This window comes from Pygocentrus nattereri, chromosome 9 (genome assembly GCF_015220715.1).
Source record: "Pygocentrus nattereri isolate fPygNat1 chromosome 9, fPygNat1.pri, whole genome shotgun sequence".
NCBI classification, from domain to species: domain Eukaryota; kingdom Metazoa; phylum Chordata; class Actinopteri; order Characiformes; family Serrasalmidae; genus Pygocentrus; species Pygocentrus nattereri.
In genome coordinates, this window is record NC_051219.1 from 2,969,553 (window position 1) to 2,983,767 (window position 14,215).

General features: G+C 41.0%; 1 protein-coding gene across 1 annotated transcript in view; it reads right to left on the bottom strand.

The window, feature by feature from the left end:
• LOC108413402 (protein NLRC5-like) overlaps positions 1-14,215 on the bottom strand; it is a 133,117-nt gene that overhangs the window by 61,966 nt on the left and 56,936 nt on the right. Inside the window, exons 10-11 of the mRNA XM_037541222.1 lie at positions 13,752-13,916; positions 962-1,135 (exon numbers count right to left, since the gene is read on the bottom strand). Of these exons, the coding sequence (XP_037397119.1) occupies positions 962-1,135; positions 13,752-13,916 (339 nt within the window). The remainder of the gene's footprint in view (positions 1-961; positions 1,136-13,751; positions 13,917-14,215) is intronic.

Consider the following 14,215-nt stretch of genomic DNA (forward strand, 5'->3'; position numbering starts at 1 on the left):
AGAGTGTCTGAGTGTGTAGAGAGAGAGAGAGAGTGTCTGAGTGTGTGTAGAGAGAGAGTGTCTGAGTGTGTAGAGAGAGAGAGAGTGTCTGAGTGTGTAGAGAGAAAGAGAGAATGATAGTGTCTGAGTGTGTAGAGAGAGAGAGAGAGTGTCTGAGTGTGTAGAGAGAGAGAGAGAGTGTCTGAGTGTGTAGAGAGAGAGAGAGAGTGTCTGAGTGTGTAGAGAGAGAGAGAGAGTGTCTGAGTGTGTGTAGAGAGAGAGTGTCTGAGTGTGTAGAGAGAGAGAGAGTGTCTGAGTGTGTAGAGAGAGAGAGAGTGTCTGAGTGTGTAGAGAGAGAGAATGATAGTGTCTGAGTGTGTAGAGAGAGAGAGAGAGAATGATAGTGTCTGGGTGTGTAGAGAGAGAGAGAGAGTGTCTGAGTGTGTAGAGAGAGAATGTGTCTGAGTGTGTAGAGAGAGAGAGAGAGAGAGTGTCTGAGTGTGTAGAGAGAGAGAGAGAGAGAGAGAGAGAGAGAGTGTCTGAGTGTGTAGAGAGAGAGAGAGAGAGTGTCTGAGTGTGTAGAGAGAGAGAGAGAGTGTCTGAGTGTGTAGAGAGAGAGAGAGAGAGAGTGTCTGAGTGTGTAGAGAGAGAGTGTCTGAGTGTGTAGAGAGAGAGAGAGAGAGAGAGTGTCTGAGTGTGTAGAGAGAGAGAGAGAGAGAGAGAGAGAGAGAGTGTCTGAGTGTGTAGAGAGAGAGAGAGAGAGAGAGAGTGTGTCTGAGTGTGTAGAGAGAGAGAGAGAGAGAGCGAGAGTGTCTGAGTGTGTAGAGAGAGAGAGAGAGAGAGAGAGAGAGAGAGTGTCTGAGTGTGTAGAGAGAGAGAGAGAGAGTGTCTGAGTGTGTAGAGAGAGAGAGAGAGAGAGTGATAGTGTCTGAGTGTGTAGAGAGAGAGTGATAGTGTCTGAGTGTGTAGAGAGTGATCTTACCTAAGTGTCTCCAGTTTACAGTTTGGACTCCTCAGTCCCTCACAGATCTTCTTCACTCCTGAATCCTGCAGTTTATTATAACTCAGGTCCAGTTCTGTTAGTTTTGAGTTCTGTGAGCTGAGAGCTGAGGCCAGGACAGCACAACTTTTCTCTGTGAGACCTTCACCACGCAGTCTGGAAGAGAAATGATGATAGATCAGAACACTTCAATCTCTCCCCTGCACACAAACATTAAACACTAATCTTTATAAACATGTTCTCTTAAAACACAGCAGGTTAAAATACCAACTACTGCACAAATGAACAAAACAGCATTAAGGCAACAAATGGAACTGCAGTCCTTATATGTACAGTTGTGGAACAAGCAAGATCATGTGACCTACTGACAACATGACCAAAGTGATGATGTCTAAATGAGTACGGTTATCATTATCCTCACTTTTTAATGTCATTTTTGTTTATTTGTTGCATTAATTAGTTTAGAATTTATTTATTTGTGTTTATTTTTTAAGCAGAAAGGCACAAAGGGAACACTTCACTGTCACAGAGAAACAGCTTATTATTCAGTTTATCACAGTTCACTGAAGCGGTGAGGTTCTGCCATCAGGGCATAAACATTTGGACATCTGGATTTGGAGCTCCACTGAACGTGGAAAGACGTTCAAATCAACTTCTAAAACATTCAGTCTGTATCTATAAACAAGATGAAAATGATTAAAAATTAGAGTTCTAATTGAGGATGCATCAATACCAATACTGGAATCGGGTATTGGGTTGATAGCATGATCATTTACACTGACTCAAAAAATTCACAGATACAAGATTCCAGTACCTGCTGAGACCATGTGACGTAAGCAGAGTGTACACTGACACTAATAAACAAATGACTTAAGCTGGCAGTGAAAGAGAGTCTGCTCTCAGAGAGTCATTCCCAATATTTATCTGTAAAGACACCATGTAGCACGATATTAATGTACAATATGCCAAGTAAGTTTCTGTTTTAAATTAGCAGTAAAATATATACAGTACAGCATTACAAACAGTGCAGTATTGATCACGTTATCACAGATCTGTGTAGTATTTTCAAGCTGAGAATTGTCAGTGAGTAAGAGAGAATACAGAACTCAGTGCTTTTACACTATCAAAAAGAGCGCAGCACCAGCATCTCAGTCTGAGAATTTGGAGAATGCCATGTTAACTCATTAAAAATCTGCTGCTCTGAATAACAACCGGAGAGATGAGAAAAGCCTGTCAGCATGTACAGATGATTGTTACTTTGCAGCAGGAGGTGGCTCACCTTAAGGCCCAGTCAAAACTATTAGATAACAAGTGTCAGGACCTAGAAGCGAGGTCAAGAAGAAACAATATCAGGATTGTGCCAGAGAGCCAGGCTAGGTGCACCATAGCCATTTTGGCATTGCTGCAGAAGGTGTTCAACCTCACAGAGGCGCCAATGCAGGACAGATCTCATCGCTCCCTGACACTGACACCAAGACAGGGCGAACAACCTCGCGCTGTTGTGGCCCGCTTACACTACTTTCGAGATTGTGCTAAAATCCTTCGTCTGGCCAGGGAAAAACAGCAGATCAAGATGGACGGGATGACCATCTCAATCTACCTGGATTACACTGCGTGAGTGGCCAGGGCTCGAGCAGGTTACAATGGGGTGAGACAACAGCTTCGTGGAGTGGAGGGGGTCCAATATGGCATCCTGTATCCAGATAATTTTCAGATTACTCATAACAACCAGATCGTCTCTACACCGGAAGAAGCCAAGTCTTACAACCCCAATTCCAGTGAAGTTGGGATGTTGTGTAAAACATAAATAAAAACAGAATACAATGATTTGCAAATCCTTTTCAATCTATATTCAGTTGAATACACTAAAAACACAAGATATTTAATGTTCTAACAGATAAACTTTATTGTTTTTTGCAAATATTCACTCATTTTGAATTTGATGCCTGCAACACGTTCCAAAGAATCAGCGGTCCAGGCTGGTGGTGGTGGTGTGATGGTGTACAGGATATTTTCTTGGCGCACTTTGGGCCCCTGAGTACCAATTAAGCATCGTTTAAATGCCATAGCTTACCTGAGTATTGTTGCTGACCATGTCCATCCCTTTATGACCACAGTGTACCTATCTTCTGATGGCTACTTCCAGCAGGATAATGCACCATGTTACAAAGCTCATACACTGGTGGACAGTAACTCAGTAAATGTAATTAGTTTCTGTACTTTAGTATTTTTGGTGTATCTGTACTCAAGTTTCTCCATTCTGGGCGACTTTTTCCTTTCATTCCACTACATTTCAGAGTCTAATATCCGACTTTTTCCTCCTACATTTTGAAAAATCTGTCGTTCCTTTTGGTTTCTGTGTGTATAAAAACGTAACATGTCAAAACGAAAGAAGCGCAAAGCCAGAGCACCAATCACGGCCCTGCGGTCACTTTGTTTAGAGCTGGTTTTGACCTGTTGGTCATACCGACCCAGTGCAGCACACGGTTCAACATCAGCGCAGCATAATATCATCAAAAGATTCAGAGAATCTCTGCAAGTAAGTGACAAGGCAGAAAACCAACACTGAATGCCTGTGACCTTCGACCCCTCAGGCGGCGCTGCATTAAAAACCGTCATCATTCTGTAACGGATATTCCCACATGGGCTCAGGAACACTTCAGAAAACCACTGTCAGTGAACTCAGTTCGTCGCTCCATCTACAAGTGCAAGTTAAAACTCTGCCATGCAAAGCGAAGCCACATATCAACACCACCCAGAAACGCCGCCGGCTTCTCTGGGCCGAGCTCATCTGAGATGGACGCAGAGTGGAAAAGTGTCCTGTGGTCTGACAAGTCCACATTTCAAACTGTTTCTGGAAATCATGGACGTCGTGTCCTCGGGCCAAAGAGGAAAAGGACTGTCCGGATTGTTCTCAGCGCAAAGTTCAAAAGCCAGCATCTCTGATGGTGGGGGGGGGGGTGTTAGTGCCCATGGCAGGGGTAACTGGCACATCTGTGAAGGCCCCATTAATGCTGAAAGGTCCATACAGGTTTTGGAGCAACATCTGCTGCCATCCAAGCAGCGTCTTTTTCAGGGATGTCCTGCTTATTTCAGCAAGACGATGCCAAGCCACATTCTGCATGTGTTACAACAGCGTGGCTTCGTAGTAAAACAGTGCGGGTACTAGACTGGCCTGCCTGCAGTCCAGACCGTCTCCCATTGAAAATGTGTGGTGCATTATGAAGCACAAAATACGACAATGGAGACCCCGGACTGCTGAGCAACTGAAGCTGTACATCAAGCAAGAATGGGAAAGAATTCCACCTACAAAGCTTCAACAATTAGTGTCCTCAGTTCCCAAAGGTTTATTGAGTGTTGTTAAAGGAAAGGTGATGTAACACAGTGGTAAACACGCCCCTGTCCCAACTTCTTTGGAACGTGTTGCAGGCATTCAGTGCTGGTTTTCTGCCTTGCCGCTTACTTGCAGAGATTTCTCCAGATTCTCTGAATCTTCTGATGATATTATGGACTGTAGATGATGAAATCCCTAAATTCCTTGCAATTGCATGTTGAGAAACGTTGTTCTTAAACTGTTGGACTATTTGCTCACACAGTTGTTCACAAAGTGGTGAACCTCGCCCGTCCTTGCTTGTGAACGACTGAGCCTTTCAGGGATGCTCCTTTTATACCCAATCATGACATTCACCTGTTTCCAATTAACCTGTTCACCTGTGGAATGTTCCAAACAAGTATTTTTTGAGCATTCCTAAACTTTCCCAGTCTTTTGTTGCCCCTGTCCCAACTTCTTTGAAGTTACCCAGCATTACCCAGTTTGCTATACAACCGTATACCTTTATAATATTTCAAGGTTATGGCTAATACTCTAGACTAAATAAGATTCATTATTTGGAACAATAAAGGGATTCAGCATCCCATAAAGCACAGTAGGGTTTTCACACATCTGAAGTCAATTAGTCCAGATATTATGTACCTCCAGGAGACTCATCTCCGGGCCAGCAATCATATTAGGCTAAAGAAAGGCTGGGTTGAGCAGATATTTCACTCTAACTATCGAGACAGGTCTAGGGGGGCAGCAATATTAATAAAGAAGGGAGTTCCATTGGTACCCATCAATGTAATTTCGGACAATAATGGATATCGATAGGAGATTAGCTGATAACTCTATACCCAAACTCTTTAAAGAACGCCTATTGCTGCAAACAGAATGAAATAATCTTTCAATCAGACAAACAGAACGACACTATTAAAAACAAAACAGCAATATTATGAACACGGTGAACGAGCAGGAAAACTATTATGCCATCAACTTAAACAAAAGGCAGCCTGCAGTGCAATCCCTGAATTTCGTCTTTCTCTCCGCATTGTTTAAGGAAATAATCACAATAAAGAAGTTGCCACTTACAATGACCCAAGCGACAATCACAGTTTTACTAAAGAAGGATTGAGATCCAATGGATTGCGGCTCATAGCGAAGTCCTAACAGTCAAAGTTCGGCCCTTTTTTCCCGTCGGACTTGCTCAGTCATTCTCACTACAGTCTACCTCTCACCTTGGGCAGATTAACAAGCAAAGCTCGTTAGGAGACTGGCGTTACCCCTGTGCTCCAAGCTGTTTTTATATGCTCCTAGCTGTAGTTGGTGTGGCAGACACTTAAGCTGTGTGTTGTTTCTGCTTGTGCTTTTTCTTGTGTGTCTGTGAAAGTCTTGTCTGTGTTTTGATGGAGTTTTGTCCAGTTCATGTTAGTTTATGTTTTCATGCCTTGCCCTGTTAACCACGCTAGCCTTGCTGTTTAACAACTGTCTGTGCTCACTCTCCATCTCTCTCTCTCTCCCTCTCTTGAGGTTCTGGACAGGGAAGATGGGCTCATACATTTTTATATCACGTAACATCCATCCATCCATTTTCCAAGCCATGTCTCCCTCAGGGTCACAGGGGGGTGCTGGAGCCTATCCCAGCAGCCATGGGGCAGAAGGCAGGACACACCCTGGACAGGTAACCAGTCCATCGCAGGGCAGACAGTCCATTGCAGGGCAGACACAGACACTCACACACCCTTGCTGTGAGGTGACAGCACTACCCACCTCGCCACCATGCCACCACATCACGCAACAGCCCAATGTATATAGACACCTCAGGTAAATGGTGGGTCCCAACCCATGTATTAATGTTTTGCATTAGGGAAGACTAGTGTTGATAAATATTTTGTTTTGTTAATAGGTGAGAATTTAAATTAAGGAGCTGGGTAGTTTTTTTTTTGTTTGTTCGTTTATTTTTTTCCTTTGGCACCATTCGTGTCCAGAATCCCATTCTTTCTGACAGCAAGTATATTCGCTGTTTTTGTAAATATTGTACATATTAAGTATAAACAGCATTTAAAATTCTAATTACTAATTTATATATATATATATATACACATACACACACACACACACACTCTCACTCACTCACTGGCCTCTTTATAAGGTACACCTTGCTAGTACAAGGTTGGAGTATAGTATAGTATAGTATAGTATAGTATATGCTGCCATCGTGTAGAGGGAGGACAACAAATTGCTGACATAGAAGCAAACAAAATTACAAGGGGGAACAGGAAGAAAAAAAGGATCAAAAAGGATGAAAAAAAATTCTAGAAATTGGGAGATAAGAAAAAAATAAAAGAAATAAAAGAAACACAAAATGTATAAAACAACAACAGAAAATAATAGAAAGAAAAGGAAAAAAGAAAAAAACAATTATTATATTTGTACCCTCAGAGAACTGAGCTTTAGCTATTTGTTATACCGGCCATATAAATTTAGTTGTGTGTGTGTGTGTGTGTGTGTGTCCGTGCGCGTGTGTGTGAGTGTGTGTGTGTGTATGTGTATGTGTGTGTGCGTGCGCGTGCGTGTGTGTGTGTGTGTGTGTGAGATCAGGAACATTCAGGTAGAGGACCCATAAGTAGGTCTAAAAGCCGTTGGAAGTTAAGGTGGCTGTTAAGTGTTGACCGTGTCTTTTCGTAGTCGTGAGCTCCGTGTTTGAGAGATCCTGGGATTTTTCCCGTTGCTGTGTGTTCTATTAGAAAGTTCTTCCATTGATTGCCGATGATCTTTTTCCTTGTTTCCAGTTTGTCAGGATGGTCTTTTTAGTGATGGTTAGCGCCACCAAAAGACTGTTTTCTTCCTTGTTTAGATGCAGTGATGATGTGTCCCCTAACAGACGGAGTGATGGGGACGGGGAGACGGGCTGTTTTAACAATGGGGTTAGTTGGTTTATAACAAGCTGCCTTGCATTTATCACTTCAAGGCTGGATCACTGTAATGTCCTGCTGTCTGGACGTCCCAGCAAAAGCCTTAACAAGCTTCAGCTGGTCCAGAACGCTGCAGCCAGAGTCTCACAAGAACCAGAAAGTTTGACCATATCAGCCCAGTTTTATCAGCCCTGCACTGGTTACCAGTTAAATTTCACACTGATTATAAAATCCTATTACTGACCTATAAAGCTCTAAACGGACTCGCCCCTTAGTACCTGAGTGGCCTTCTCTCCCACTATGAACCATCACGCCTACTTAGATCACAAGGTGCTGCTCACTACTGGTACCTAGAACTAATAAATCTCCATCAGGTGGCGGAGTTTTCTCATACAAAGCCCCCCAGCTCTGGAATAATCTTCCTGTTAATGTTCGGGAATCAGACTCAGCCTCAGTCTTTACGTCTAGGCTAAAAACTTACTTCTACAGTCAAGCCTTTGATGATTAGTCTCCTAATGGACCGCTGATTCTGTGGAACGGGTGCAGGCATCAAATTCAAAATTAGTGATTATTTGCAAAAAACAATAAAGTTTATCCGTTTGAACATTAAATATCTTGTGTTTTTAGTGTATTTAACTGAATATAGGTAGGAAAGGATTTGCATCGAATTCTGTTTTTATTTATGTTTTACACAACAACCCAACTTCACTGGAACTGGGGTTGTAGATGTTGACTGCGTAGCTTCTCGTAAGTTTCTTATTGAGGCCCAAAAAGAAGATTCTTCTGTGGATAAATATAGGCAGCCAGGTTTAGAACCGCCTACAGGTGATAAACCTGTGGCTTATTTTTATTCTAAGATATTTGCACAGGTTTTACAGCAGCTTTCAGTTAAACACCAAGTTTCCAGTGCTCATCATCCTGATAGTCAAGGAGCTTTAGAGCGATTTTAGCAGATTTTTAAGTCCATGTTGTGTAAATATTGTGCTGAGTCAGTGAATCAGTGGGATGAAACTGTTCAGGAGTCGACTTTGTTTAGCCCAGCCCAGCTTGTTTTGATCATTCTGTTCGAGGTCCACTGAGGATTTTGAAAGAGAAACGGATGTCAGAGTCACAGCCGAATCAAAACGTTCTTGATTAGGTCAGTCAGTTCAGAGAGCAGCTAAATGTACAGTAGCTAAATCAGTGCTAACTACTTCTCAGAGCATGATGAAGCAGCACTTCGATAAGAAAACGGTTCTTAGATCTTTTCAGCCTGGAGATGATGTTTTGGTTCTATTACCCCTTGTAGGTTTTCTGGTCCTTATCAGATCAAGTCTAAACTGAACGATACAGATTACGTCATTTGTACTCCTGACCGTAGCAGAAAAACGCGAGTTTGTCATTTTAATATGCTCAAGCCTTTTGTCTCTCGGGAAGAAAGTACCTCAGATGATCTGAAGCAGGTCTCCTCTGATAACTCTGAGCCTTCCTTTTGCGTCTGTTTGTGTTTTCGAGCTCTGGTGTTGATGATGATGGATTAGATGCGTGCTTGGCTCCTGTACTTTGTGCACGTTTGTCAAATTCAAGTAATTTAACTGTCTTGTAGTCATTTCTATCTGGCCTTGCTGTCAGTGAGCAACAGTAGATGTTGAATTTGATTACAGAGCTTCGAGATCTTTTTTCAGATGTTCCCAGACATGCTCATGTTATCAAACGTGACATCGATGTAGATGGTCACACTCCAATTGAACAGAATGCATTTCTAATAAACCCAGTGAAGCGTGCTGTTATGAAGTACAATATCTCCTTGATGATGGTTTGGTAATTTTAGTCCCTTGTCTTTTGTCTTTTAGTTCCTAAGCCTGATGGTACCTCACGTTTCTGTACTGATTACCGTAAAGTAAATGCAGTGACTCGTTCAGATTCTTTTCCTCTGCCTCGTATTGATGACTGTAGATAGAGTTGGATCAGCTAAATATGTCAGTAAGCTGGATCTAGTTCGGCTGACATTTCTGCTTTTTCTACTCCCGATAGCTTTCCACAATACACAGTAATGGGTACCACTTTAAAATAAGACTACCTTTATAAAGGGTTTATAAATGGTTTACAAATGCATTTATTAATGGTTATTAATTAGGTTGTAAACCCATTAAAAAGCATTAATAAGCAGTTATAACACAAATAGAAAGGGCAACAGCGGCCTGCTGTTTGCCAAATAGTGAGCCAACATCCATTTTTACTGTTAAACTTCAGATCTTGCCAGATTCTAATCTTAGTTTGTCTTTTCCCATCAGTCAGCATTTGACCTGTCAGCATCATCACATATTTGGTGATACGTTTAACTATTTAATGACTAAATTCATATTCACAAGGTCTTAGCACTATTCTGTACCTTGAGATTTTCAGCATACTGTCTGACATCTTCCTCATCGTCACAGGTATTGATATAATGCTGCCATATGCTAATGTACACCAGCTATTGTGATCACTGGGGTTGAGTGGCATCTTCTTTAGGACAGCATGGCATCTTCTTTAGGACAGCACTCCAGGTGTAACATTCTGTGGCCTGTTTAAAACATCCTGAGGTATTATTTACTCTGCTTCAAGACCATCATGTAGTTTCCAGTGTTGCAGTTGTTGATTCCCAGATTTCAGGCTTTTGTGTTGGGTTTGATGTTTCTTTGCATTTCAAATGGTCTATGACCATTTATTAATGAGTTACTAACACTTATAACCACTAGAAGGGAGCCTTATATTAAAGTGTAAAACTAGTAATTCGCCCACTCATGTGTGTGATTTTAGACCTGAATCGCAGTTCAGCTTGCTTGTTTTATGGGTAGCGTATTGTTGTCTTGTCTCTATGGTTAAACAGTAAACCCATGATTTCTGTAAATGTTCACTCTTATGCCGACCGGGTTGTAGGAGTGGGTGCCACTTCCTATGTCTTTGTCTCCTCCTGGTTTTGGTGTAGCTGGGGAGTTCGAGAAGACTGACTGTCTTTGTTTTTCATAGGTAAGTTATTTTTCTGAAGTCTTGCTAGGCTGGGTTTTGTTTGTTATATTGGCGCATGTCCACTCTGACGTTGTCCTGTGTCGTGTGCACAAAAGAGCAGCACAAAGAAAAAAACACAACTTGATCTGTTTAAACATCATCTGGCTCTATTTTGTCTTTATGTTATGATCATTACTAACCCCTAGACAGGTCGTAACAAAAACACATTCTGCATGTATTACAGCAGCACTGCTCTGTATTAAAAGAGCAGATGAAATCCTGAAACAAACAAAACAGGAAACATTTCACTGTCAGAGCTCCTCAGATCCCAAATACTGACAGAGCTGTTAAAGAGGAGGTGATGAAGCACGGCGGTAAACAGACCCCCATCCAAGCTTTACTGGAATGTGAGGTTGGCATCAAATTCAAAATGAATTTCAAAAAAATTCAAAACATTTTTTACAAAAAACAAAAACATTTCAGTTTCAACATTTGATATGTTGTCTTTGTAGTATTTGCCTTTAAAATGATGGTTTATATGGTTTACATGATTACTTAATATTTATTGTAAAACATAAATAGTCTGATAAACATTACTAAACTATTTAATAAATATTCTAAATTTATATGTGAAAATGAAGTTTTTAAATGCTTAAAATAATTTGATGTGTTGTTTAAATTGGGAAGGACATCAGTTAGTGGGCACGTTCAGTGGTGCTGTTCCTGCCACTGTAATCAGTCTAACAGATTATACAGATGAATATAGATGAACAGATGAACTGAAGGAGTCTATTCAGGTAATATTAAATCAATAATTAACTGACACATTGACTTTATTTACAGTTCACTCCATGTATCTGGCTGAGCTGCTGAGCCAGCCTGTAAATGTACATCAGACAGGTGGGGGCTCAGGGCAGCTTGCAGGTTTGGAATATGAACACTAGTGGGCGCTGGTCTGTGTGTGCAGACGTCTTATGTTTGGTTAGCTAATGTTTGGGGAATGGGTTAAACAGAAATGCATGATGGATTTTTAAGATGAAATATAAAATTTATTTTGATGAGAAGAAAGTTTAACTTTATTATTGTACTGAAGAGACGAGTGAGGCCTAGTGAAGCTAACCGCTAACCCTAGTTACCTTTCCACTGGTCTGACTGAAGGCTAGCTACTTAAAAAGCTGCTTTTCATCTTTTCATAATAAGGAATATTGTATATTTTTATGTTGGGCTTTTCTTGATGTTCAGTTTTTAGAAGTCTGTGTTGGAGGAAAAGTTTAGAACTATGTGGTATTTAATTTTTTATATGTGTGAATGCGTCACGCAGCCTTATCAATGCTACAGGTTACACTGATGATGTCTGCAGTGTCTGTGTTTAAATAAAAGGGTCATCTTGGATTTTTCTCCCTGTGAGCACCAGAACAGGACGTAAAGCCGATCACAGAGTCTCACGCTGACAGTCCAGTGTAACAAATTTAAGCCGTTGGTTTCTGCGGTTGGGTTCAGCACTCGGGGAACATTATGAGCACAAGATCCAGCTCCCAGTTTGAATTCCCAAGTCTAGAACAATCACCAAAACCACCTCTGAGGATAAGCAACCTATGAATGTGTGTGTGTGTGTGTGTGTGTGTGTGTGTGTGAGTGTGTGTACATGTGTGTGTGTGTGTGTGTACATGTGTGTGTGTGTGTGAGTGTGTGTGTGTGTTCAGGCAACATACATTTCTTGTTTAATGAGATTTATATAATATATATATATATATATATATATATATATATATATATATATATATATATATATATATATATATATATATATATAATATAAATATAAAGGAGGCATCCTCACTTGACTGTAAATGTGATGTCTAGCCACACCATATCTAGCGCTTCCTGACTTGGGTTATAAATATTCTGTGTAGTCCTGAAAGCGACGGCCTTCACATGAGACTGGATTTAGTATGTAAGGAACAAGAAATCAGATCAGGACCGATCGCTGGATATCATCTGGGTGCTGGTGATACTGACCTTTTTACAGTATAAAACAATTTATAATTATTACTTTGTTCAATTGCTTTTGAAGCCCTAAAAATGGTTGCACTTGCATCATTCACCCACTTCACATGTAAATATTAATTATTTAATTTAACTCCAATATGCTGAGAGACACAGCTAGAATAACAATATCTTTGTTGACATCCATATATTTATGAACTTGGCTGAACAATAACCAATGTAAAAATCATGTCTTTCTATCCTCTTAAACAGAGACGGTTTTATTTAATGTTTCCAGTCATCGTAATTATAACACTTAAAGTTCGGTCAGTAGGGGGAGCAGTGGATCAAGCATCTCCACTTGTTTCCATGCTGTATGAATGTTCACAGAATCAATCAGACCCAGAGGAGATTATCACTCAAGGCATCAAATCTGTGTCTTTACACAACTAAATAACTAATTAATTACAATATTTATAATGATAATTATATAAATTAAGTAAATGAAATGAAGATTTAAATGTCATTCAGAGTGATCTAATGTGAAATTCACAATTAAAAAAAAACCTGAAGTCAGAATTGTTCAGAGGAACCAGACAGCTTCAGAGTTTAATGCCTCTAAAAGCCGCCGTACAGAAAACTGTTACGCAGAAATTTGACATTTCCTGATGCCAGAGACGTTGTTTTAGTGAAGAGATGCATACAGACTATGAAAGATTTAAAAAAAAAAAAAAAAAACATAGAAAAACTTTTCTATTCAAGTTTTACTAGTTTGGGCTTTTCACGTTGAGTCATCCTGAGTTTTAACAACTGAATTATATAGAAATATTTAAAATTCATGGAATTCCGCTTTAATCTTTTTTGGCATCTGTTCATGGATGAAATTTCCATCATCCATCTTCATGTGGAAGCAAATATATATATAGAGAGAGAGACAGACAGAGACAGAGAGTGAGAGAGGGAGAGAGAGAGGGAGGGAGAGAGGGAGGGAGAGAGGGAGGGAGGGAGGGAGAGAGATACAGGGAGGGCAAAAGAGAGAGAGACAGAGAGAGAGAGAAAGAGAGAGAGGGAGGGAGGGAGAGAGAGATACAGGGAGGGCAAGAGAGAGAGAGAGACAGAGAGAGAGAGAGAGAGAGAGAGAGATACAGGGAGAGAGAGAGAGAGAGAGAGAGAGAGAGAGATACAGGGAGAGAGAGAGAGAGAGAGAGAGAGAGAGAGAGAGAGAGAGAGAGAGAGAGAGAGAGAGAGAGAGAGAGAGAGACAGAGAGAGGGAGGCAGGGAGAGAGATACAGGGAGGGCAAGAGACAGAGAGAGAGAGAGAGACAGAGAGAGAGAGATACAGGGAGAGAGAGAGAGAGAGAGAGATACAGGGAGAGAGAGAGCGAGAGAGACAGAGAGAGGGAGGGAGGGAGAGAGATACAGGGAGGGCAAGAGAGAGAGAGATACAGGGAGAGAGAGATACAGGGAGAGAGAGAGAGAGAGAGAGATACAGGGAGAGAGAGAGAGAGAGAGAGAGAGAGATACAGGGAGAGAGAGAGAGAGAGATACAGGGAGAGAGAGAGAGAGAGACAGTAAGTCAGTAACTCACTGTAGTTTCTCCAGTATACGACGTGGGTCCCTGAACAGCTCCACTGCTACTTCTTCTGGGTCATTGCCTCTCAGGTTCAGCTCTGTCAGCTTTGATTGGGGGTTTGATTTCAGAGCTTTAATCAGATCAGCACAGCCTTCGTCTCTAATCCTGCAGTAAGCCAGCCTGCAGAGAGAAGAAGAAAAACTCCTCACAATTATAGATCAACACACACACACACACAATACAAAATGAAGTAACGAATAAACAAATGGCATCACACACACACACACACATACTTCACAATGAAGTAACGCATAAAACACAGAATAACCGGCATCACACACACACACACATACACTACACAATGAAGAAATAAGTAACACAGATTAAACGGCATAACACACACACACACACACACACTACACACACTACACAATGAAGTAACAAATAAAACACAGATTAAACGGTATAACACATGCATA